Source organism: Rhipicephalus microplus, chromosome 1 (genome assembly GCF_043290135.1).
Source record: "Rhipicephalus microplus isolate Deutch F79 chromosome 1, USDA_Rmic, whole genome shotgun sequence".
Classification (NCBI taxonomy): Eukaryota; Metazoa; Arthropoda; class Arachnida; order Ixodida; family Ixodidae; genus Rhipicephalus; species Rhipicephalus microplus.
In genome coordinates this window covers 289,546,242-289,574,161 of record NC_134700.1, presented here as the reverse complement: position 1 = coordinate 289,574,161, position 27,920 = coordinate 289,546,242, and the positions used below count along the sequence as shown (strand labels likewise).

General features: G+C 49.1%; 1 protein-coding gene across 1 annotated transcript in view; it reads right to left on the bottom strand.

Moving 5' to 3' along the window:
- The window catches only part of tup (LIM1_Isl and LIM2_Isl domain-containing protein tup), a 184,413-nt gene that overhangs the window by 17,232 nt on the left and 139,261 nt on the right, over positions 1–27,920 (bottom strand). The window contains exon 5 of the mRNA XM_037412135.2: positions 4,996–5,196. Coding sequence (XP_037268032.2) covers positions 4,996–5,196 — 201 coding nt within the window. The remainder of the gene's footprint in view (positions 1–4,995; positions 5,197–27,920) is intronic.

The following is a 27,920-nucleotide window of genomic DNA, read 5'->3' as shown; positions in this document are numbered from 1 at the left end:
GCAGGTGCAGCACGGCAGTTATGCTTTCGTCCTCTCAAAAGGAATTGACGACTGGCTTTGGCGGCACTAAATTTCGGGAACTAAAAGATAGCGTGAAGTAAAATGCTTCATTTTATGAGTATGATACCTGGTGGGTTACGGCGGATTACTCACGCAAGCACTCGGGTATGCCACGGTGAGCGCATCACTTGACAATTAGTTTTCTTGAAAGCAGTTTGATGGGAAGATTATTATCGGATCGGGATTAGGAGTTTTGGTGAAACCTCAGAGAAACGTCCCGATTGCTGCTTTGTGTTTGGTAATACTGCTTAAGTAAGGTTGCTTTTGGATAATTTGTCGGACTCGACGTGTCTCAGTGCGGGCAGGGTGCTCTCCCGTGCCTGTGGTGGTGTGTATGAATGCTTTTCCCAGAGGGGAGCCACAAGGAACGAGAGGGAAAGAGTCCTTGGCTGAGCGTCATCAGCAGTGGCCTGGAAGACAGCACTACACAGCGACACTTCGAGCAACCTGTGCAGCTGGTCACCCTCAGGTCGCTTCTCCCGCCGGCGGACGAGCTGTTGTGGCCGGCGCCGGAGCTGAAGAGGGAGCCGCGCTCCTTTAATCTTCAAACAAGTAACCGAACGACCGGCTGCCTACTGTTAGGACCGGCGCCAGGTCTGACAATGGATCGGCGTTCCTTTTGATGTTCCTTTTTAGTCGCCAAACGGGTTGGCGGCCTGTGTCCGCCATGTATTGTTCCCCCCTGGCCGGAGGGTGCGGCGTCTTGCCGCCACGACACCGTGAGCAGTTCGGGAGACCACAAGTGCAGCTTCTTCTTTGGAAGATGACGGCGGCGGCGGCGGCCGGAAATCGTCCCGCTAATTGAACGAGTCGTTCGGCGACCATTTGAAGCTTGTTTACGGCGGCCCTTTCGATGGATGCAGTCATCAACTTCAGACCCCTCGCCCAGCGACACCCCTTGACGAGGAGGAGCCACGTTCGTGCCACATGGCCGTGCAGTGACCACGCTTCAATTTTGAACGTTCACGTGGACCGTGCGTGCTCGTCACCCTCGCGGGTAATGTGTGATCCGTGGTTGGACGGTGCCCTCTGTACGCGGTCCCCGATCTAGGGATCTGGGGAGGACAGACCCTTTATAATGAGCCCCCACGGCTCATTCGGTGTGCTTTTTTTCGAGAAGAGAACCAGGCAGAACAGAGCAGAACCGAGCAGAACCATGTAGAACCAAGCACCATGGAGCGCTATGTTAGGAGTCATGTAGAGGCCTGCCACGTTTGAGGGCTCACCGTGTAGGGAGTTCGCAATGTATATATTGTAAATAAACCCTCTTCAAGTCTCTCTTCCTCCTGCCTCGACAACTTCATCCCGGACCCCCGGTGTCTGGAAACCCCGGTCGCAACAACACCAAAAGTATATGCGTTGCACCCAGAACCTTTACGCGGACCAGTGCCTGTCTTTTCTTACACCCTCCGAAACTCGTGCGAGACGTACATACAAACTGGCTTTCATGGGCCACGTCCCGTGGCTCTTGTGCTCCCTGGAAGCTTCCCGAGCGAACGAGACACGGGAACGATGGGGAACACACACAGCCCAGCTCTCCTTGTCGGGACCCCTTTCAGCACCGTTCGGCCCGCAGGGGAGTGCAGGCACTGGTTCCGGTCAAGCCGCTCCGGAAGCGCTTCCGGTTCCGGTTTCGGGTTTCCCGTTCCAGTCGAAGCCCCTCCCTAACCATAGTGCGCCCGTGTGCCCGCTCTAGCGTGACATTTGTTCTCCGCCATCCTTCCGTGCACAAGGCTGTGCGCAGGCACGCTCGACGAGTCCTGCCAGAGCAGGCAGTCTCTCTTCGAACTCGGCAGACGCATCTCCCGACCGTGTCCCGGGACGCGGTCCGAACGAAGGCTCCTTCCCCGCTCTGAAAGGCTGCGTGGGCGTTCGCTTTTCGCTGTGAATGGTGCCTTTTTCTTGTTTGCGTTGAAGCAGTATTTGTTAGTTGCTTTTTTTTTCTTTCTTTCAGTTCGCGTAACGTGATTTTCATATACTTTCCGTGTCTGCTGCAACTCGTCTGCAACCAAATTATTCAGCGCTTTCGTCAATTCAGCGGCAGATAGTGCGGCCATTACGATGAACATTGGAAAGGACGATTACGTGTATTCGTTGGGGACAGACTAGAATGTGCAGGATACTATGTTTCTGTCCTATTATTCAAGGAGCCTCACATGCGGCGCCAAAATACGAGGAGAACAAAGACTGTGCACAGGGCCAATGTCACTGTTGTATATATGCCCTATACTTTTGTTCTTCTCTTCAATACACTTCAGTTTATGCAAGGCGGACCATGTAGGGAGAGCTAGAAGAATGTGGTGTGCGTAAGCGAGCATGCAGAGAAACAGAGAAATAATGAATCGCATGACTTCCAGTGCGCATGCGTAAGGCATGACGTCGCGTACAAGTTGCATGCACTTTCTCACTCTCAATCACGCACGGACGGCTGGTTCATCGCGACTGCATAGCGTTGCGGTCGGAATCGACATTAATGCCCAAACTCCATAAGCGCGAAAATGCACGCGACAGCGACAAGCGACGCGACGTAGATCGGCTTCGCGCGATCAGTCGCTAGCGCAGGCAAACCTCATTCACGCGACGGCTTCAGCGAGCGAATTCCACTGTTGATGGCATGAGGCCGTCAACTCGCACCAAGAAAACCGCGTAGCGAGCGGTTTCCAATTTAAAAATAAGATATATTGTTGTGTAATGGAACGGAAAGTGTTTATTATTGCCTTGCAGCACTTTTTTAAATGCACATGCGTAATACACATTGCGTTATTTTTTGTTGCGCCCACGTTCGATTACATCAATGAGGCGCTCATTGTACGCGTTGCGCTCATCGCCGTTGGCCGTGAAAACAACCGGCAGTACGTCACTGATGTATGTCCTTTTCCGGTTTTTTTTTATTGGCTGCTTGAGCCCAGCACTTCCGGGCGATGAGCGACGGTTTCCAAATCTGGAGAACCGAGCGATTGCGCGAAAATGAGTACGCGACACGTCGCGCGACCGCCCTGTTTCGTCGCTCATAGCGTCGCTCATCGCTGTCGCGTGCATTTTCGCGCTTATGGAGTTTGGCCTTAACCGCTGCCAAACAACGAAGCAGCCGCTGTGCCATTCAAGGGACGCGCGTGTCACAGAACGCACCTTCGCGATGGCGACGTGAAAACACTGCGCCAGTTAAATGGCTCCGCCGCGTTCCCACTTAGCCGAAAGTGAGCGGTGGAACGACAGCTCCGCGCTGCGTGCACCGCTCGACACGGGGAACGGTGTTTCCCAACTCTCCATTAATACTACCACTGCTCGCGCGAACGCGGCACGTTTAGAGCTAGCCGCTTTTGATGATGCCGATTTCAGCCATGCACGGTCGTTTAAATCTGCGCGGTCCGCACTGCACGGCAACTATATACACACACCAGCGACGGGCACGCACGGCTGTACAACCCTTTCGACTATCCCTTCGAGCCCGCGCTAATGGAGCGAGTCACGCGCGCCGACACCGTCGATGGGCTGCCGAATAGAAGCGATCAGCGTATACACTCGGGCCAGCTAGCTGGGGCGACGCGTATTGTGTGTATGTATACATGACGCAGACAACTCTACTGGCAGCCCTGTTCGCGCTCCATCGCTGCTTCTCCCGCATCCTTTGGTGGACGCCAACGGACCGTGCTCCTCTTCCGCGCGCGCCTTTGTGTCGTCATCGGCGCTCGAAAGGCGGGAAAAGGAAAGACGAGGTTCCGGCCGTTTCCTGGTGACGTGATTGATTCGAGAGGAGCCTGTAGATCGGTCTTTCTTTGCCCTGTTGGGTGTGCACAGCTGTAGCGTTGGATTTGCGTTGACTGCTGGATTACTCACACACCCAGGCCTCTCGTTGGCGTTCGTCAAGCATCCCTGTAGCTTTTTGTCCAGCGGGCGCTATTGTACTCTCCTGTCATTTCCGAGAAGTGTAAGCGCACGCATTTCGTAGCGTGCTTCGCGACATCTTGACTCGATAAATTATAGTTCCTTCATCGACGTGCCTCCGCGTGGTCGCTGGAGACGTCGTAGAGGAACTCAAGGTGCCACTGCTACGAGTGTTACAGTGTACGTATACGAGATTCTTCACAGCTTGTTTTCCAGATTATGTACTTCTATAGCAGGCAGACGTTCACTTGAGAACTGTTTCCTTGAGGTCGCATTACTACAAGTACCTTCTCGGCATAGCTCGGTTTCTATTTAATATAGGAGAGGACGAGTAACATAAAGCAAATATGTTTTGTTAGGAATTTAACTAAATGAATGGAGAAGTTCCCTGAACGATTAGAAACTACATGCACGATGTACACTTTGGCGTAACTTCGATCATGCTAAGATTAGGCTCCGTGAAACATTAATTTTCAAATTTATGACAGTAATCTGATGATATTCAACCAAATAAAGTTGTTTTACGTGATGCCTCCCTTTTTTTAGGCAATCCTGGAGCTGAAAACGGTGACAGCACGATAGCTGGCACACTTATGTGCGACAATATTCACAATATTTCTCTTATTACTCTCTCCAGGTGTCTAGCGTAGGTGTGTGAACAGGCTCGAAGTTGGCATACATTCAGCCTTCTTTTATGCTGTCTTCAATGTATACAGTTGCAGTTACAGTTAGTGAATGCCTTTTGCGCTAAGGTTCACGTGACCGTCGTTTTAATGAAGCATCTGGTCGCTTTTCGTATTGCTATTTCCTCGAAGTATTTGTTAATAAAGAAGACCTGAGGTTCGATATTTCGCGAGGCTCCTATGGTGTCATGCTAGACTCCACTGACGCTTCTGGGATGACTGAAGACATGCGCTAACTATTAAAGTAAACGTGGCTGGACATACGTGTCCACTAACGAACAGAATGCTGTCAGAGTGCACGTGTGTGAAGAGAAATGATATCTGTCGAACGAGGACTCAGTGCAGCAGAACATATTCATATACGTGCCTGGTTGACGAGATGCTGGAAGTGGGGCGTCGTGGGGTCCACCTCGTTTGGGTGCATGGCGTACTCGGCCAGGGCCTTCCAGGGCGGCTGGTAGGCGTGTACCTCGAGTGGCTGCGGACTGTCGCTGCCCTCGTGCCTCACGGGGCTGCTGGCAACCATGGGCACGCCGCGGAGGCTGCCCAGGCTGAGCGGACGCCCGTCCTGCGATGTGAGAACATAGGGCGTCATTCAGCTGCCTGTACAGGCAATCGAACGGTTGATTAGCCTGTTTATCAGGTTTAACGTCCCAAAGCGACTCAAGCTTGGAGCGAATTTCATGTAGTGGAGGGATTCGAACAATTTAACCCTCCTTCGGTTCTTTAACGTGCACCGACAACGTACAGTACACGGGCCTCGGACATCTTGCCTCCGTATAGAGATATGAAAGTCCACCGCTACCGAGATCGTACTACGTATTTTGGGCAAATACCCGAGCTCCGCTGACGAACATACGACCAGGCCAGGCCTTCACAAGCCTTCAACAAAAAAATAATAATATTAATATTGGGCAATAATACATCACTGCTGCTTGTGTAATGCGTGGGCACTTTCTAGCACGTTACTGCGTGACCATCTCTGCAGTCTCCGTGAAGAACAAGAAACCACTCCGCATGTGGCCGGTGGATTTTTCCACGATATGCGGCAGAAGTTGTGCGGCGCTGCTGGCTCCCCAAGGTTTCTCAGAGGAAGTATCAACGTATTCGTCATTTATAACGATGACTACCTATTTGCGATAGTTTGGGGCGGTCAAGGTCCTGTACGAAGGGGCCTCCACGTTTACGAGGAAAACGCTGTCTACGAGGAGTTTAACAGAAAGAAAAAAAGGATGTACTTCGCTTAACCATATACATGCCAAAGCCACAAGCGCCAAAAGTATAAGAGCTGCGCAAAATCGCCACTGCATGTATAAAAGACAGAGGACGAAGCACTGGCCACCTTTCACGATGTGCAACTCTATAATTAGCTGTGCAGTTCTCTACAGTGACTATCAAATGACTCCAAGACATGAATTATGTAGCAGAAACATCGTTATAGGATAAATTATTCCAAAGAAAGAGGTGGAAATGTGCCGAGGCGTGTTCTGGCTCCACATTACAAGAATCACGAGAAATTGGAGAACGAAAGAAAGAGAAGATGTTAGAAAGGCGAAGATGTCAACCTTAAGTTACACTGTGACAGCCCAGTCTAGAAAAATTGGAAATTATAAAGACCAAATTGTTCTCAGATGTCATTCAGTCAGCATCTGCATGCTCTTCCGAATTCTTCCGCCTATACGTTTACTTTTACTTCGCCAGTTCTTCGCTCTTAAAGGCGTGGGTCTGTCCGTCCCTTGTATATAGTTCCACCTTTGCCAAATGCCCATTAAATCGTCCTTGCAAACATCCCACTACGCCCCATCACCGATCCATCACTTCACCGACCATAAAGCAAATATTGTTGAGGTAACTATTATGAAATGCAATATGGCCGTGTACTTGTATCCAGGTGCGTGTTAAAGAACCATAGGTTGTCCCAGTGTGTCCATTCCTGGTTTGTACGTGACCACCTTTAGTTGCACCTAGGCAAACTGCCCACTAATTCGTCCTTGCAAACATCCCACTATGTCCCATCACCGATCCACCGCTTCACTGACCATAAAGCCGTTATAATGAAGGGGGAACGGAAGCGACGTATAGCTACTACTTACGATTTATAAAATTTCTTGTATAAATATATACAGTGTATGTCACAACTTTGATGATGTATACGATATTCGCGGATGGTTCACAGTTTAGCAATAAAACCCTCCAGCGCTTCGCCACACTCATCATTCACTTCGCGGATATGCTGTGGTTGTTTTGTTTCGCTCACAAGTATGAGAAAAGCCTCGCATTTGCAAAAATAAATTCTCATCATTTCCCGGCAAGTCTGCTGCCGTGCTACAACACGTCAAACGATTGGATGCTGCAGCCACTGTGTTAATAGAACTTAATGGACATGGCACGTTGCTGAATACCCGATCTCACTCCTTTTCTTACTCCATACGACATGAGTTCTACGAAAATCGCTGTTCAAAGAGCTTTTCACAAAGCTTTTTTTTTTTTCGAAATTTCCTCACGGACCATCGTCGGGGCGAGAGGCTAAGGGCAGGGTCTGCCGGGTCGCCGCACTTTCTTGCCCTTCCCGTAGCTCGTCCCGTGAATCTACAAGGCAGCCAGACAGGAGGACAGCCGCCCCATCCTCGACGTGACGCCATCGATCTTGCCTATAACGGCGGATGCATGCTCATAGCACGCGCCTCTCGGGCTCTGGAGGAGCGAGCGTCGCTGCCCGCGCCTGTTCCATCGCAGCCATGGCGCGATAAGCCCGCGTGGGGAGCGCCAGCCGCGGGCTTGTGTCTGCCTTGTACTTACACCCATCTCGCTCGAAGAGCACGAACATACACATCCAGGCGTTTGCAAGCGAGCCCCGTATACGAGCTATTGCTCCGGTGGAGAGGTTCCTGTCCCTCCCGGACAAGGCTCGTGGCGGTGCCGGAAACACCGCCTGCACTGGAGTGCGTGGGCTCATGTTTTACGCACGAGACTGGCAGCTGCCTTTTTTTATATGGAGATTTTGTTTCTCTTATCTTTCCTTTTTCTGTGACCTGTGTTCTTATCTCAACTGCGAACGCATATCCAGCGGGAGGACTGACAAGGCGGGCGGGCAGCCTGCACTTGTGCGCGAATGTACTACGCAGCGGGCTGCCTGGCGTTGTAACCCGGAGCTCCTGTCGGCGGTACTCGAACGCAGCACTTAATGCGGACGCTGTGCTTCATCGATGACGACGCGAGCTGAGTGGAACAGCCGTCGTTTATGTATGTGTCGTCGTTACGTGCGTGTATTGAGACGTATGCAGGTACCGATGTGCCATGTAAAACAACACGCCGAGGTTCAGCGAGCATCAGGAAGGCTTCTGATTGCGTGATCACTGTGAGGTGTTCTCGTACGAGCCACTCAGCCCCCATGACCTGGAGCGATAACGCAGGAGGATTATAGGTCTGGATATTATCGTTCTACATGAAGACTCAATACGGCGTGCCGAGCACCAAAGTTGAAGTTCTGTCAGAGTACCAGCATATTTGTATTTGCCAATTGATCTGCATCAACTGCCATTGTTCCGCCAGAGTTACGTTACCACAAGTTGCTCTAATTTTTTTTTGGAAATTCAACAATCGCGCCTCAGCGTTTTACGTTGCTCTAAAGTAATAATTCGTTAAGCAACTTCCTGGAGAAGGTCAAGAAACACCGAATCGAATGATAACTTCTGTCCAGCCCTAAGTCATTACGTGCAGTGCGTTGAAATGTTAAGCCTTCACACTGCGTAAGTTCCTTTTGGAGCCCGTCTCTTGATCATGAGTCTCCTCACCATGTACAAGGCTCCACGTGGCTTCGCAAAATGCAGCGGACGCTTAGCACGTTCATGTACTATAAAAGCAAGACACGTATAGGGGGGGGGGGGGGGGGGTGAGAATTCATTAGAAGGCAGAGAGGTCGGCCTGAGCTAGTTCGCTCTAGCCTGCTATTCTACACAGGGAATAAAGGAAGGAGGAAGGAAAGAGGGATGAAGGATGATGATGAGGACAAGCAGAGGTGGTGCGTATGCACAATAGCCATTTAGCATAGTACCCTAGAGTCTAGTATCTAGTCCAGTGCTTTTGATGAAGTCTAAAACAGCATTTGTAGCAGTTTTTGACACTGTTTGGTCGTTAATTGCTGACAATATGTGGCTATCACTCAATGGCGTTCGTCCGATGCTTGCCAACGTTGAAGTTAGCATTTTTCTTTGCGTCACGTATAATGGGGCAGTGACAAAATATGTGATCTAAAGTTTCACGCACTTGGTAGCGCTCCAGTTTGGGCTGTCCGCATGGCCGATTACGTGGATGTAGTGACGAGTGAAGGCACGTTTAACACGGTACGCAAAGATTGCATCCGTTGCGACGCTACTTCTGTCACTTAACGGGGTAAGCAAGTGGATAGCGTACGCATGCGAAGTGGCGACAAACGATAACGCGAAACTTTGCGTACCCTATTCTATAAAGCTGGATACAAAACACTCTGAAGTATAGCCATCGTTGCCACGCCGCAGCTTGTGAATGGTCGTTCCTTGTAGTTTGGGAACCCTACCGAGCACCGACTGCTGAAAAGCCGACGCACAGTGTGCGCTGATGAACTTCCCCGCCGTGCGCGAATCGTTTACGACACGGCGGGTGTCGCGACTCTTTTCGAGGCCGCATCCCGCACCGGCCGGCAGAGGGCGCCTTTAGAATTGTATGCTACACTGGCGGCGGCCGCGAAATTACCTCCTCTTCCAGATCGACGTACCGTGTCCATCCATGAACGACGGTTTCGTCCTCGTGTCTGCAGAACCTCGCTCGCCGATTGTTACGGTGTTGCAGAAGGACAGGGCGCGTGTCTCTCTCGATTGGGGTCCCGTCGCGTCCGCGCCGCGTGCGCGAACCGATGGAGAAATGTCGTTCGAGCGGGTGGGGTGCACGCCTGACGCTAGAGGGCGGGACAGAACACGCGCCTCTAAGGTCCCTCCACGCGCCTCGAACGCACGTCGGCGTACACGGGGCGTCGTTGCGTTGCAAGCGCTTGCCTCACGCAGCCAGAGAGTAAAGGAGAGCGATCGCCAGCGTTGCTGCTCACTCGCGGCCTTCCCGCTATAGCGACCGTGCACACACGGGCAGAGTGCGGCGAGCGCCACGTGCCGATAGCCTAATGACGCTCCATTGTTTCCTCTATTCAATTTTTTTTTCTTCTTCCCTCCACACGACCGAGCACCCGAATCGGGTTCTGTGATCGCTTGCTGTTTCCCTGCGTTCGCAACGCAAAACCGTTCCACACGTAATGCGGAAGCGCAACTAAATATGAAACTTCTTATATACAAGTTTGAAGTCACAGATATGCTTTCGAGATCCACGGCTGTAGAAACTGTATAGGCAATGCTGGATTTCTTCCGCACTGTGCTGGTGTATATGGCGAGCGCAAAAAAAAAAGGGGGGGGGGCAACTACGCAAGCAACAAAAAGGAAAATGAAATGAGTGCATCTTTCTTCCACCACTTCCACGGCAGACTTAAACTACATCATGTGGCGCTGCCCTAAGTACCCTCTTCCCCTTTTCGTCAAGAGCCTAATTTTTAGTGAGGAGCAGTGGGAGACTGCCTTCCAAACCTCTGTTCCATTGCCCCTTTTTTCCTTTAAAGAGGGCCAAATAAAGTTCTTCATTCATTCATTCTGCAGAAGACTCAATACTGATAAGAAAAACTGATACGAAAAAGACTGATAAGACAGACTGACTGATAAGAAAAAGAACAATATGGGTTTCATCTTCGAGTGTTCGTTCATTAGGCAAACACGTAAGAGACTTCAGGACATTTTTCGATGAAAGATACAGATTTTTTTTCGCGCCTCGAGTAACAGTCTTTTCGATTCTACAGCAATCAAATTGCCGAACTCACCCACGCGAGCAACCGGACATCTCCCGATGCATGCCAAACGGGTTGTGTAGCGGGCCAGTTGCCACTGCATGCAAGGACGTGAATGCTATACACATGCATGTGAGCGACGCAACCTAGGCGGTTCCATGTGCTATATGGACTCTCGATGAAGAGTGAATACACCATCGTGGATAAACACTGGCCCTGTGGGAACGGCTGCCGCCCACGAGTTCGCCAAAATGCTCGCGGCCTTTCGTGCGTGACTGCGTCGAATTCTGGGGCGTGTCGATGCGCTGCACCGCGGCCGTGGGACCGTGGTGCGTAATGCAGGCCGTGTGAAACTCGAATCTCGGTGCCGACCACCATTATTGCCCCGTTGCATCGAACAAACGAGCTAATTTGTGATCGATTAGCAACGTCTTTTGATACGTGTGTGAGCTGTTTTTTTTTCCTCTCGTTTATTCCGTTCATTCCTTCTTTTTTTCCTTCGCTAGCGTAATATAAGCCCATCATGTCTTTTATGTAATATGGTTTTCCTATCAGCTATTGATCATGAAGCGATATCATCAGCACCATCAAGCTAGTGGTCCTTATACACAGACGCACATGAATCCGCGAATCGACTACAGGTGGCATTTTTCAATGAACGGGAACCACAGGGATCCTCCTCACTCAAGGCCTCGTCAGCATAGCTGAATGTATATTGCTTTATTTAATTGAATAATTACCTGCTCAAGCGAGAACGTCCGGAAGAAAATGCATATGGCCAACACACATACAGAACAAGCTGTTACTTAACACATCACAGAAAATTACGATTCGAATGTCGTTACTTTCTGAAAACTATAACCCCAATTTCAAGCTCCTTTATAATCTCCTGTCGTATTTCCCGTGCTGCATTGACATCGTACACGTAACAATAATATACTTTTATTTCCGTTATCGCTGCTTTGCGCTTAAGTTGTGTTTTTCGTTCACTTTGTCATGTTCACATGTTTTGTATTGCTGCTTTGGTAGTCAACAAGACCATAGCGCTGCTAATCTGCGGAGTCTGCGGCTTTGGCAAAATTGCTCTCTCTCTCTTTATTCTAGTCTGTGAAATCATGTTCATGCTTATTATGTAAATTCAGTTATTAGTCAGACGACATTTGTGGTACACTTTTCTAGAAGGAGCTGTAGCTCGCTGTGCGCGAGGCATTTGATGTACATATAGTCATGTGCATATAGTATTCCACCTATAATATTATTACATCATTATAAGAACGCATAACCAGCATTGACTATAATTTAGACGGTATTAGGCAACATTAGCTAGTGCTCATAATGTGCGAGCACGAACAGTTGGATTTGTTAAACCAATAGTTTTTTTTTTTCAGAACTCTTTAATGTCGTAGGGCTTATTTAGTCTTCAGTGCAGTTTATAAAACTGCGATTCGTACGTGTCAGTCAAGATCACTTCATAACTTTTTTTTTCCACTGCTTGCTCAGAAAATTGTTTTAAATACTTTTAAAATTTTAAATAGTAATAGTTGTACTTATGGGGTTAATTTCGCGGAGCTTTTCTGTCGAATGTATTTTTTTTCGTTGACCGCATGGCTCCGCTAGTGACACGACGAGCATCAGGAATGGTTGAAACATTTAAAAAAAAAAAAGTCACAGTTTCGCCGCAAGGGCAAGACAATGAATGCGATAGCAACAACTTGGAATGTTACGCTGAGAACGGGAAGCAGATCGAAACGTGCAGCGCGCTGCTCACGCACAAATCACGCACAAAAACATACACAGGACGAGAGTAAACTAACAACGTTTACCGCTTGATACTTAACACACTGTTTAAACAAAAACGGCACAAGGAACGTAATCACTGCATATGAGTGCAAACTATTAAGTGTCTCAGTCGTTATACTTCGCTGTGTATGAAAAGTGCGCTCTTTTCGCAAACGGTGTCTCTGCAGCCGAGTTAAGCGACCCTTGTGGGCCCCGCAACTAACGCAATCGTTCGCGCGGCAAAGTACGCGTGGGAGATAAGCACGCGTCAGCGCATCGTGACGAGCCGGGCGCCGAACGCGGGCGGCTTTTTTTTTATTTCTTGAGTGTTCATATACATAGATACAAATACAGATACGGTGAATGACGGCGACAGCAACGCCGACGGCGAAAAACCGGCCGAGACTGTTCATATTGTTTTATTGCTAGCGCAATAAAACAATTGTAGCGTGAGACGTTTGTGTGATTTCGCAACCTGAAACGCTGCCTGTTTCTACATTTATAAATATGCGCTTCACTATTATTTTTAGATCTTCTCACGCCTCTCTAGCGGACGGATTCGAGGCACAGCGCCGAACTGTCTCATCGCTCCGAAAAAAAGCGGAACGGGGAAGAGGGCAGAGAGCGTCCACGGGTCTCCGCGGTCCATCGTCGCGGCTAAGCGAAAGAGAAAAACAAAGAGGCGGGTGGAGTGGCCGGAAGGGAGCGCGCCCCACGCCCCCATGCAACCGCGCGCGCATTGGGGTCGACCTTCACCTGTGATGCGCGCTAGCGCTGTTGGCGTCGGGGAGCCGCCTCATCGATCGCTGCGCCGGCCACCATCTGCGTCCATCGACCGACTCCGCCTCGAGCCTGCACTCTCGCAACAGCCTCGGCTCGCCCAGAAGGTGGGCGTGGAAGTGCCACAGAGAAAGATGCATCGCGCGGCAATGTGGCAAGAAGCAAGCCACGCGGCCTTTGTTTGAGTCGTACTGGTCGGAGACGACAAATCACTTTGCCGAGACCTTTGTAGAGCTGGTCTCAGTCAATTGACGTGTCGCTAGCAGAGTGCGGGGATTCGGCTTCCTTCGTCCCGTTCATATATTCAAAGCAAGAAAGACAAAGGCCTCAAGGCACATAATCCAGTTTTTTACGAAATGGTTCATATGGAAGGTTCAGTGCAGAGCCCTATGGACGTGAGACAAGGCATCCAGATCCTCATGAGCCGGACTATAGCAACTATTGCAAGTGGCAGTCAGGGCCATAGCTAGAATATTTTTCGGGATGGGGGTGGGGAGTAGGGCACTTGCTGAATCCTTTGAAAAACCCCGTATTCAGTATTCATTATCGGAAAAATACCCTGCTCCATAGAAGTTTCGGGAGGGGGGGATACTGACATGGTGGCAGCGTATACATGTATAATGCCATGCGCGTTTCTTAATTTCACTTTTTTTTATGCGGTTTCCATCCCCAAAGCCTGGGCCTGGGTTAGCAATGCTCAGCGCAAACTGCGCATCATTGTTCGAGAACGTTCGCGATCATCGTAGATAATTCTGTCAAGATAACCCGCTAACGCGAACACTGGAGATTATTCCAGAGCTTGCGCGAAGACCAGCGATAAGGCACGAATATTCGAAGACACGTGTATAAATGCCGCCGCGCTTCGCCGCTTGTCAGTTGATCGCCGGCCGACGCTCTGTTCGCCGATATCAGTGCCCGCGGTGTATTGCTGTAATATGACCTTCAGTTTTCTGCCCACAAGTACGGCCGAATAAGCAGTTTCATCTGAACATCGAGCCTGGTGCCTTCGTCCCCGTCTCGACCCCGTGACAACATCCTTCGGGGCAGCCGAGGAGCCAGTCCTTGCAGCCTTAAGGAAGCAAAGGCGCAGGTAGGAGACCTCGCGCTGCACTACCGCGCACCACGTGGGGCTATTTGTAGCTGGTGGCGCGAGTTATTATCGGTGTCGTTATGAAAAGCGTACAGCGGCAAGCATTCGCCATGGTGCATAGTGCGTGCCATCCTGTCATCACCACGGACAGGCGGTATATGCGCAGTGCAGCCAAATTGTATGTACGGGCATGTCAGTGTTGAGTACTGGAGTGCGCGTGCTATATACTTTGCTAAGGCTTGTCTCTGTTCGTATTCCATTTGATGCTGTTTCAAATACGAGTGAACGAAGGGGCGTGGGACACGTGCAACAGCCACGGGCACGGCCTGTTTCAGGTATGAAGCGTGGAAGTTTCGGCAAGTTGGTAGGACATAACTGAATGCAGGAACAGCGCAACCTAGAAGTAGTTACTTCGTAACTGCGGAAGCGAAAAAACAAGGACAGAAAAGAGCGCGGACTTTCAACAAAGATTTAATATCGGAGTGGTGTACATATATAGGCGAAAAATGAGAAAAATGGGCATGCGTAGAAGGGTGCAGGAACAACTACTGCGATACAATGACAGCAAAACTCTTGTCTCTTGTTGAATGGGCTGAAAACTGTACCTCGTGTTATTGGTGTCGTATATCTCATTCCGCTTTTGTGCGGAATGGTATACATAGGGCAAACCGGAAGGTGCCTTAATGACCGTTTAAGAGAGCACAATAACAATGTACACAACGTAGTTCAAGGACGCCTCGGAATCCACTGCCGAGATTGCGGCTGCGTGCCTGTTTTTGAGCGTTACGAGGTATTAAGCAAGCACAACTCACAGGCCACGCGTGAGATAATTGAAGCTTATCAAATGAACAATCATCATCATCATCAGCCTGACTACGTCCACTGCAGGACAAAGGCCTCATTTGACAGTAAATGTGTAAGTTGCCCATTGGTTGCGTTGTTGCAAAAGGAGATTGCGTATCTCGATCTTTTTTAAGTTACATATGTATTTATTTTCAGCCAATTCAACAAGAGACAAGAGTTTTGCTGACATTGTATCGCAGTAGTTGTTACTGCACCCTTCTACGCCTGCCCATTTTTCTATTTTTTCGCCTATATATGTACACCACTCCGATATTAAATCTTTGTTGAAAGTCAGCGCTCTTTTCTGTCCTTGTTTTTTCGCTTCCGTAGTTACGAAGTAACTACTTCTAGGTTGCACTGTTCCTGCATTCAGCTCTTTCAGGTATTCCAGTGCCTTCGATAGTGCCACACGTCCGCGTGTGGGTCTCTTTTGACAAGGTACCCACATTCAGGGATAGGCTATAAGCATGAGGCAGTAGTCCTTATGAGCTCGAAGTACCTCAAGGTGAAGCCGATGACAAGATTCTCCGGGTTACGCATGGAGATGCCTACATGATTAGTCTTAGTGTTCGCATTGCGTTGCCGAAACATCCATTGCGGTCTTTTATCAGTGCAAGTTTTGCGCATTATGGTGGTCGACATGTCGCTATCTTAACCTGGAAGACCTCTATTAGCCATTGTCATTGTATCACGATGTCGCCGTGCGCAGTGCACGACTTGCACAGCTAGAAAGTTTTCACATCGTGGCGCATCGAAAATGGAACGGTGATGCAGTTGTAGAAACGGCGTGGTATTACCGGCACTGCTAAAGTACCGTATTTTTTTAGAGTTAGCACGAATAGGGGTGCACGGTTTTCTAATTGAATGATTCGCTTCGCTACTACGTGAAAATATGCTAACGTCGCATTTGAGCGTTACAGGAGTACGATCCGTGCTAAATGCGACATCTCAACGCGAGTACGGAGAGGAGCGTACAATGTAGTGTCATATAGCGTCGCCTGTGCAACACCCAGCGTTTTTTCGCGTACGTTTCCTTTTCTGTCCCATGCCGAACAATCAAGCCACTCAAACACTAGCTGTCTTCAGACACACTCTTAAAGTATTTCTTGATTTGAGGCTTGTCGTTGTTTATCCATGGCATGCTTTAGTTTCCACGTTACTTCGTGCCTATTCCCACCCGTACCTTGTGTGTTTCTTTTTGTTTTGCTACCACGCAGTGGCAGCCTTCTGTTGTCAACGCGTGGAATGTGCGGCAGTTGTGGCGACGTCTCCTGTTTGTTGAGCGGCAAGATACGATGCCCAGAGCAACAAAGCAGCACGTCGTGGAAGGTAACAGTTCAACAATAAGCCTCGCAGAGACCAGGACGACAACGAAGCTGCGTCGCGCGCATGGCTCTTCTTTTGTCGCTCTGCCGCCTCGTGGGGATACTATACGTTACCGCGTATCGCCCTGGCGCCTGAGCGGAGGCCTAAACGGTCGCAAATTGGCCCCGGTCGCAGCACCGAGGACCCGTTGGGACCCGACCACGGCAGACGGCGCCCATGAAAACGAGGAGGCTCGCCGCACGTCCAACAAGCCGGCCGCACACCGATTGAAGAGAAAGCGCGGCTTACGAGGGGGGGACTTCCTCGCGCCTGGTTTCTGCCAGGTGGCGCTGTTAGCCGGGGGCCACCGCAGAACCCCCTGCTAGGGTCGGAATAGCAGGGGAGCTCCTTATCGGCCGCATCGCAACAAGCGCGGAGACGCCCCAAGCCGCGCTTATCTGTCGGGGGCATCGCTGTCCCTCTCCCTTTTTCCACGCGGAGCCCGAGGCGTCGTCGCCGAAGCGAGGAGGAAGAGGCGCTGCTCTTATCGCCGCCGTCCATCACCCACCGCTACAACAAGGACCGTGCGCTCTCGAGCCGCCGCGCCATCATGCATCGCCGCGGTTGAGTAGGACGCACGCGCGCTCAATCCGGCTCATTTCTCCGGATTAAGGGAGTGCGCTGCGCATCGGGAGGAACCGAGGGAGATGTGACGGGCGAGGTGTTCTTGATACGCCGCCGATTTGGCGCCGGAACGCCTCGGGGAATTGGGGAGAGACGCCGACTGCCCGGCCACCGCGTGGAGTCTCCGACAGATGCGTTGCTGCCAATGGGGATGAGCGTACAGCGCGGCGCAACGACTGGGACACGAGTCCCTCATTGGGAACGCAGCGGGTATCGCTAGCGAGGAGATGTGTATTGGGGATATCTCTCCCTCGCCCGTAATCGTGTTTGTGGCCTTCTCGGACTCTGGGGAAAACACGTGTGCATTATACCACGGCGACGCATGGTATACGGGCCACACGTGGCGACCACCTTGCAATGTGCACACGCTAACGTGTACCTTTGTTGACTCTCCCTCGGCTGTACATGGAATGCATATCTCTTTGTTTTATGTCGTTTGTCCTTTCCTTTCGATGGTCTTCGCCAGGGCATAGCAGTGATATTACTGACCCTCTATTGGGACTCTCATTCCGGAAATGTATGTTTAGCATGCTTCTGGTGACCGGACGTGGCAATTTCCGCGTTCGTAATAGACGGACGGACATTTATACACTTCTACCGAGTATAGCTGGTCGGCCATGGGCTGCATAACCATACAACAGCGAAGGTGACTAATATGAGGATGTAGAGCTGGTGCTAGCTTTCTGTAGTTAGTCCTTGTGTTACTTTTGATGCAGAGGATTTCGGGTAAGCTTGATAGTGCGGTTATTACCTTTAGGAAACATAGTGAAGCGCAACGAAATTGTAGGCTAGGTGCTTCAAAGGGAACCGGTGACGTATAGCGCAAGCACTTCTTTCCTCTTTGTGCTTGTGCCGTACACCACCCATTCATGTCGAAATGCCTTGGTGCAGGCGTGGTCGTGGTATCGTAAAAGCACCGGTAATACTTCTGTATAACCTGATCGTCTTGAGCGTGTGTTTTACAAAGGTGAATTTCAGAAAGTGCGCTTAAATAACTGCTCACTTTCAACCCTCCTCTATCTATCTATCTATCTATCTATCTATCTATCTATCTATCTATCTATCTATCTATCTATCTATCTATTTACGATTACTTCCTTAACTTGCGGTAGACCAAAATTAATAGTGGAAGGTGAGAGTGTTTTACGATTATGACTGTGTGGTCATGACATGAATAATGTGGAAGTACCGTCATAGGACGTCAAACACTTTGCTCTAGACACGTCTGGCACATACCCGTATACCAGGGGCTGTCGCCACAGGTGAGAAACAGTTTATGATCGCCCAAGAACGGTGAGAACGGACATTGGTAATTTAAATGCGAGAACGCTAAGATAAACTGACATTGGCAGCGTTGACCGGACGAATGCAAAGAATACATGTTATGGTCTCAGCAGGAATTGAAACCAAGCATTCTGCGTGGCAATCCAATATTCTACCACTCAGCCGCGCTATGCAGGCGTAACGTTGGGGAAACGTCAAACCCCAAGAATCATTATTAATTGTGGTAGCAGTGCTGTCCATATAATTTCATAAACATTACATGTGTACTCAATAATACAGGCGTCGCGTCTGGTTAGCGTCAATTCTACTTAAGCGCCATCCAGTGAAGTTGCCCTACGTAGCATTGGTCCAGGGCTACCATTCGCGCAAGCACAAGTGCTATGCATTTCAGTATACTTCCTCTGGAGTTGGTAATGTCTATGTTGCTCTTGGCGTCGTTACGCAGCTATGAAGAACTGGCTATATAGAACATATGCGACTGTCCAACACCCATTTCTGTGCGCATGATATTAGTACATGTGTTTAGCGTCATTTCATAAAGTTTCTCTCGACAAAATGATTACACCACAGTCACCTTGCCTCCGTGTGCTTCGCATAACAACGATTCCCATGGTACGTGGGATCTGCCGATCATTTTTTTTTCCTTTATGACTGTGCTGTTTTACATATATGTACATCATCAAAGTTACTGATTCTTATGGAGTCATAACGGCATGCCTCATAGTCACATTGTTGAGTTGGCACGTAAAAACGTAGACGACATCACTATACTTTCAACGCACGTTCAACACAATGTCCATAAACCAGTGAACCGTCTAGTTCAGCAAGCGCGCTTCACTGCCTTGCACTTGGACCTTATAAGCGAGCACATACGGGAGAGAAGTTGGCGAGCAAGAATGAATAAAGGACTTTGGAGGTCCTGCTTTCAGGACAGAAGAGGTCTTACAGAAAGAGGCCTCTGGACAACGTGCCCTAAGAGAACACTGAGTCAGGTTTCGTAGAAGAATAGCGAGCAGTTCGCAAGTAAGTGCTGCATTAAACGACACTTCTGAGATATTCGGGGTTACTAAATTCATCGATTCATGTCGACATGGTAAGAGACCCTCAGGAGGACCAATAGGGACAGCACATGTGCTCTAAGAAAGTCCGCATGCATTGGAACATCACAATCACGTGTCAAAGGAAAGGCGCAAAGGTGAAAATTCGTCGTGCTGAAAGTGGTCGCCGAACCAATCATCATCTACCACAGCGACCACAGAGCGATTGTCACTATCATTACTCTAAAGTAGGGGTTGGCAACACTTTCAATCGGAGAACCAAGTTTCAATGAAGAGGACACAGCGGGAGCCGGACAAAATATCAATCGGGGGGGAGGGGGGGGGGCTTTGCAGGCAAGGAAAATTAATTCAGCGGATTGACAATTTTGTACGAAATTGGAATAACAATGGTGTTTACCTTTTGCACGATTGTCACAAGGTTGCGATTTTGAAACGTAGGCTGCAAGCGAAAATGTCATTTGAGGCCAAAACTGTGATGTTAGCCTTCAGTTAGGAAGCGATAACAAGGAAGGGGGATGGCGTTCTAATATTGTGCCAGGGGCCGCATCATAATTCCCTCCCCCCATTGTCATATCTGGTGTTTGATACAGCGTCACTGGACATTCACGTTCGCAGGGTGGGAAGGCGGTCAATTTTTGTAATATAGTTATTGACAACGAACAAATTTTTGAAACTTGATAAATCTTGCGTTGCCATTTTGTTGGGTCTCACCCCATATATGCTCGAAATTGCTCGTAGGGATATTTCGAGGATGTGTGCTAGGGTACATGTTCATACCTTATTTCGTTGCTTTTGTGGCTCGCCTGTAACACGCGATGGGAGCAAAAACATCCGCGCCATCGCATACATCTCAGCGGCATGCAACTGAGAGTATACGAAAGAGAGAGAGAGGGAGCAATCAAAAGTGTACAAAATCATGTGAATGAGCCTCCTTGTCCTAGGTGACCTCAGACTGGAGGAAGGGCCACACAGTGACCGCGTATATTGACGTTGGCCGGAGTCGTTATCGACCAGCGCGTGGTTTCAGGTTGATAAGCGTGGCAGCGTGGCGAAATTCTTCGGGAAAAATAATGTCAGTTGCTCTCGGTGTGCCATGGCGCGGCTCTTGACGTCGGCTCTCGAATACGTCGCCAGAAGAAGAAAAATAATAAAAATAAGAACGTCCGTTACATCTTCCACTTTCCACCTGTTATTCGCGTTAATGTTCTTATACGCTTTGATTTCACTTATCGCGAAACTTGGTATAGTATCTCTGAAATCGCCACTATGACAATTTCTAAAACGTGTGTTTGGAAACGGAGAATAAAGAGCACTATATTCGGTACACCTCATAGCAAGCAAGTTGATTGTTGATATCACTTGTTGATGTCTTGAGGACACAACACTATTTGAAAGATGAGAGCAGGCTTTTTATGACGTTTACTTTTTAATTTTTAAATACGACAATGCCAAGCAAAACGTCATAAAGAGCACAGCTAGGAATTTTTATCTGGAATGACGACTGTACATCAAGACAGCGAACATGTTCGATGTAAATTGGAATGCACTTTTGAATTATCATGTCGTCTCCCCTCGCCTTTGGCATGGAGCCTATTTCCTCGAATGAGGATATTTTGAATGCAATGATGCAAGCTTCACAGCAATTACAAGCAAGCACACAGATATTTTCACAAAGGCATACTGTCTCATATCTCTAGAGCTTTATTCGTACATAGCTGTTTCTCCGTGGCCTGTACTCTCATATTCGTTTGACGCTAAAATAGTTAACAAAATAACAACTTCGTGAAATAGTTATGGTACGCATGTAATTAACGAAGCCATGACTGTTCAATGCCACTGACCACTAGCGAGCTAAACGGTTTGTGAATATGCCTCAGGTTGTATAGATTTAATAAGCCACGTTTACCACCACGCCGCTATTCACTCTGTTTTTGAAGGACTAGAGTGCTCCACAAGGTCTTCCCGCTTCTATAACAAAGCATGCAAAGTATACCGCGCCCGCAACATTTTCTTGAGTGACCTGTGGCATGAGGGGCGTCTTCCTGGGGCAGATCCCCGCAAGACGTTCAACTATACCGTAGACGATCTTGCGTACTTGTTTGCCGATTGAGCATCAATGGAACCGTTATCCGGATGAAGGCGTTGCCTATCTATAGATCGCGTAAAGAAGCGCGCGTGCGTCTGACCCTGACATCTTCAGCGTGAAGTGACCACTTCCTGCGCTCTCTCCTTTGAGTTTGCCGCCACGCCTGAACTTTCAGCGAGTCCACTCCATATCATGCGTGTATTTCCTAAATTTAGAAACTAGCTGACAGTATAGTTGGGCTGTTACTTTCTAGACTTGCGTGCGTGCAGACGACGAATGAAAAACGTTGCAACACTTTACGCATTTCGTTACGTGCAGAGACCAACAGGTGGCCCGTATACGAGGTGCAAGTGGGTCGGGGTTATCGTATACACGGACGGCCGTCAATGGGACACCGAGGCTCGTGGGCGTCTTGCGCTTATCCAAGGAGCGGATGTTTCCCCACTTTCATTGAGCGATATGCCCCCCCCCCCCCTTATTTATTTACACGCAGCAAACGTCCCCACATGATTCCATAACGACCGAACGTGCGTCGAAGGAGAAGAATTAGCTATATAGGGCACGAGTGTTTACGAGCTTCTCTTACTTTCGCATCTGCATGCACGATTCTCTCTAAAGCCTTTCAAATATTTCCAAAATTTACGACATTTGAACTCTTTATAGGCACGCAAACAAATCTAGACATGCGTATGAAGCGTATATCGTCGGTGTATTATACAGGATATATGATACATAAATGGAGCTACTTAAAGGCAATTATGCTATGGTGACTGAAGAAAACGATTCAACACTAGTTCCACCGCACGCCTTTTATGAACATCTAACTGTCCAGACAGTGACATTGGCATGTCATTGTCATTGACATACATTGTCATGTATGCGTGCTGTTCTGTTCCAAAGCCCACATTCACAAAGAAGTTCTATCATTGGGAGCGGTCTTTGTGAACCATTACGGCTTAATATAGCGCAAAAAACGACGAGGACAGAAAAGTGAACACCACAAGCGCTTACTCACAACTGAAAGCTTTATTGCTTGAACCGAAAATATATGTAACATCTAAACTTGACGATGGACTGCGTCTCACTTTCTTGTCCTCGCCTTTTTTGTGTGTGTGTGCTAAACTTACGCCGTAATGGGTCAGTACCAATTCGCTCGCCTCTCCGTTTCGCTTCAATCTTTGTAAGAGCGGGCGCATCTGATAGGCGTGATATACTGGTGCACGTTACTGAAAAACGGAAAGCAGTTATTACGAGTAAACTATTATAGCTGCAAGTTTGCAAACACGTCGGTTATTTCTTCTTGGTCGGTGAGGCATTCTGAAAAGCAATGTGCGCTTCAGAGTATGCAACGTACATTTCTAACAGGAGCATAACGCGCACCACGACTATAGAGCCAGTTATGTTGGTTTTTACGGCAACTACAGATGGTTAGCCGCACTTTCTACGCGAGATATGAAGGAATATACGCCAGTTTATGTTCTCATTATCATTTGATCATTTTCAACTTCTGGACGAAGGTTTATATGTATCTTTATATGACCTCCGACTTTTCCTATCTTCTGCGAGGCGGTTCCATTTCCCAGCCCCATACCTGACGCTAGTTTTGGTGCTTTTCGTTTCGGCAGACTTCCCACACGGAGACATCGTGTGCAGGTTGCAGTCGGTTAATTAAGCGATCCGGCTGCGCCGATGACTAACGAGCGGCGTCCTGAGGCCCGGAGGTGGTTGTGGCGCGCGCCTCCTCGCGTCGCCTCCCTCGGTGCCCATCTGGCACAGGAGATGGGCTCTCGCACCGAGGGCCGAACAGGGGACGGAAGGGCACGATGTGTTGTGCCTTCGCGGCTTCGCTCTAGCGCGCGTTTTCCTGTACCAGCGCGCTCGGCCCCAGAGACATCGAGCGTGCCGTATATACGTGCGCGGCTGGGCTGTAGCACCGAAGAGGTAGAAGCGTGGGAGGGGGAGTGCAGTGCCTGCAAGGGGGAAGGGGGGTTTCAAAAAAGAAGCCACCCGCACACTGCAGCTAGCCAGTTCGGCGCGTGGTTCGGGTTTCTACCCCGTACGCTGCTGCTGTAGAAAAGGTGTGTGTGCGCGTGAGTTTGGGAGAGAACGTGGGGCCAGCGTGACGGGGGCGTCGTGCATTTCGGGAAGGGGGGGGGGGGGGGGGTTCGTCAGAGGGGTCTGTCGCCGCTGAAAGCCCGCCCGGGGCGCGACTAACGGGCCTGCTGACAGATCTACCACTCGAGCCTCTCCATTCTTCTGGCAGGATGGTCCCGCCTTTTCACTTGCCCCGATTATATACTAGTCTCTCTCTTTTTTTCAAATAATTTATTTACTTTAGAGCTGTTCTACTCGAGGCGTGGCACACGGAGGCGCGCGCCTGTTTAAAGCGGTACGCGATACGGTGCCCTCTGCCGGCCGCGCTCTGTCGCTGGTGGTCCCCGAAGACCCCCGGTGCCTCTCGGTTGCGTGTTACAGCCCAGCGTGGTACAACGCCGTGGCCAGTCAGCCGAGAGTGCGGCGACGCTCTAACAGTGCTCGGGGGTATGAATACAATGGCCCCCCTTTTATCTGAGAGGGATAGGAGAGTAGCCTGCTCCCTCGGGACAAGATGTGAAGTTTGTCGAATGCTCGCGGCTCATTTTTTGTCGCCGTGTTCCTCGGTGATGTCGAATCTATCCACAACGAAGTTGTATGTGCGGTAAGCAGCCAATATGTTTTTTTTTAACTTCATTGATAACGGGATCCCCAGAAAGAAGAAAAAAATTCGGGCGCCCGCCTGCCTGCCCACTTTCTTCCGTATAAGTCGTCCGTCTAAGGAAATATTAAATGCGCAACGAACGTAGGTTAAAATAAAAAAAAACTGTGGCCCCTTTCGCAAAGTTATTTTTCGCTGAAATTGTTCGAAAGGAGAAGTGTCAGACAAATGTGACGACGTGGGTATTATTAACGAAGAATGCCAATTGATGGCAAACAGCACTTGCAGAAGAATTCGGTCCAGGGACCTTTGCACAAGTTCTCCAATGAAATACCAACTAGCCGGCACAGACACCCTTGTTGAGTACCTGGGACCTTTATTCACAATGTCTTCCCTCTCTGCTCTCTTTCATCTCCCCCATCCCTCTCCCATGCGCAGGGTAGCAAACCGACTGCCTATAGGCTGGTTAACCTCCTTGCCTTTCTTTTCCCTCTATTTTCCTTCCTTCCTTACGTTAGAATTGCTCGTAAGACTAATTCCGGACAATTATGGTGCTGTAACAGTTGATAATGCAGACATGCCGATCATTGACAAAGATAGCCGGATACATATCGATAAAGACGATTCACATTATATTTTGAACCGGGCGCGTACAGTTCGGATAGATGAAGTCAATAGCAGTGACACAGAAGTGTTACTGTAAATCATGTTGGACCACCCATGTACAGTCGGGAAACCTAGTTAACTGGTGAAATTAGAAAGACCGGTTAGCATTATAGACCTCAACTTCGCTCTTTCAAGCATCGAACTTCTTCAATATGCGATGTTGATAATGTAAAGCTGTGACGTCGTATTGTGAGGGACATTATGGTCATAACTGAACGATGAGGACAGGTGTGCTTAATGAAAGAGCCAGTAGCAAACAATATACATCTTCTTATGTTGTAACACTTGAAATTTTCAGCACGTTGATATGCATAAAGGAAAAGCAGTGCATAGCCCACGAGAACATAGAAACGTAAGATGAGACACACATGAGACTGAAATATATATAAACTGGTGTTTCTCGTGACAAAAGGTTTGGATGCTTCATGTAACGCGAAAAATGACCTACGGCATCGGAGGCTTCAATACTGGTGATGCAAGAAATCATAATCATGTGATGCTGTCGTCCTGTGGTGTCACAGGGTGTCAACATTTGTGCCGTCACATCACGTCACAGCTCGTGACAACGCCATCACATAACATAGCCGCTTAGTCCACGTTAGTTGTGGCGAGCTGTACTGGAGCCAATCAGTATACACTCGACAGACAAGAAAAAAAAAAGAAGACTTAGACAAGTGCATCAGAAACCGCGAGACTTTTTTTTTTCGTCCTGACGTTTTGGTGAATTTACACACTGCAGATGTCCGAAACAAAGCATGATGGGCATTAGAAAGTGAAATACAGCAGGAAATCATTATTAGCCTCCACCCGATAGGAAACAGAGGTGTTTATTTTGAATGCCTAGTAAAACAGTACATGCACTCACTTTGCTGTCGTTTAGGCTCGCGATATTTATCGCCTCAGTGATTTTTTTCCTGTGATCTCGTAATTAAATATGCGCAGCAAACTCGTGTTACTCAACTGAAAGGTGCATTCGCCATTTCGGTCATGAACAGCCAGATGACCTTAAGCCTAACCTATCACAATCTAGTTGTGACCCGTCTATCTGATAAGGCATCTGCTTACTTCACGCATGCGTACGTATGTGGACACAAACGTAAGAAATCGAACAGACGACGCCTTCAGCACAATATACGAACTTATTGCGATGGTTTGTAGTGCTACCTATTTTCGTCCCAATTGATTTACGCACTTACACAGGCTTCACAAGTGTTGTACAGCTGAAAAACATGTTTACCGATTCTTCTTCCCATATTTCCCAAGTTTCGCGTAACGCCGTGCGCGCAGGGAACCCTAGTCATTTCTTGTTCTTGTCTGTTTTTTTTAACAGACAAGAACAGGAACAGGTGCTTCGCCAATGAAAGCAAGAGTTCCGGTGGGTATACAGCCTGCACTAGACAGTACGTCAAGTTTAGAAAGCTATTATTCAGATTCTGGTTTCGCGATTTCTTTAGTAAATTGTTGAAGCATGTATGGATGCTGCTGCTCTTAACCTGCTTCGATCGGGCTGAATCAAAAGGAAGGAAAGGCTTGTTGGCTCGCCTTCCAAGTCTGTGTTTTTTGTTTTTTTTTTGCGAAGTGCACGCTCATTTTTGCTTTGCGATGGTCAGTAAACGATATACAGCCCGAAATGTGACGCTCGATTTATCTGCGTGCGTATTTTTTCCACTAGTTTCGTTTGAGTCTGATGCACCAACATTCGATTCTATCCTACAACGTGTGCCGTGTATAACAAAAACATGTATACCGTGTATAACATGTATGCCGTGTGCCGTGTATAACAAAAAGCCGACCTCAGGCAATTGAACGTGACCCCACGGCTGGCTTTTATCGCAGCGATGGGCGAGTGAATATTTATCATATGCATTTACCTTTCTTCATTTACTTTCTATCTCGCGAAAGTTATTCAAAGCCGCTTAGCCAAACCAACAGCTGACGCGATCAGAACCGTGTCCACATTCCGCTCGCCTTTCGGAGCTCGCCGTGGAGCCACGTTGGTCGCTGCTTCCACGGATTGCTCGCGAAACACGTCGAAAGCGCGTGTCCCCACATCTGCCACTCCGCGTTCCCCCCCTGAATTCCCCTCACACACGCACACACCGGCATGCACCCCCGTACATGCCTCCTCGGCACGCTGCTGATAATGGGACGATGCGCACATGATCCCGACGTCGCCAGCAGTCCGGAGGAGGAGAATTCTGTTGTCAGTGTCTGTCCTGCCCCGTCGGGACGTGGCGGGATAGGGGAACTGGAGGCTCCAAACAAAGTAAGCAAGTAAAATAAAAAAATGCACGGGTGAGGGTAGAGAGAAGGAAAGTTTGGAAACAGGGTCATTATATTTATATAGTGCGCGAAATCTGCCGGCCACGCTCGCGGATTAAGCGGATTATGTAGAGGGAAGCACCGTGCTACAGCGCGCAGACCAGAACCATTATGGCGGCCGCCTCTGCCCCCTGTCGCTTGGCGGTGCTACCGGCGACCCCGCTGCTGGCTTCCAGCGGTGCCACTTACTACTTGGATCACCGCGTGCGTACAGGGGTTCCGGGGCTCGGGCTCGTGGGTGTCCCTTATACGCGGACTGTGCAAGTTTCGCAATCCGGCGACGGGGTGGAATCGGCAATGTTGAGAAGCCTAGTGGGGATGTTCCACAACCGGCCAGCTAATTCGCTTTAGATGGAGTTCCGGCCGTAGCGTAATAGCGGAGGGACAGGGGGGGGGGGGGGGGGAGTTTCGCGTTACGGTCGCGCGAGGTCATTTCTGCTGACTCATCAGACTGTCATCAGCCCCTTGGGCACTGGAATCTCTCTGGGGAAGCCGGTGCTTTTAGAGCAGTCCGACAGACGCTTGTTTTACGATCAGTGGGGAAAATTGATGCACGGAGTTGTTAAAAGGCAAAGTGTGGGCCTGCATGCTCTCGGAAAACGCAAATTGCCAGTGCTGCTGGTTGTGCCTGTTAAATTCGTCTTTACCGCTAACGTATTTCTTTCTTTCTTTGAAATAATCAACACGCCTTTTGTCATCCACATCTTACTGACGCCTGTCTTCGAGATACGAGACGTGTCTTGTTTACGACTTAATTGATTATCACACAGGTGTGCATAAGTTTCATGTTACTCTGTTTGCGGGCTTGCTCAACATATCACGCATGAAAACTGGCCTCAT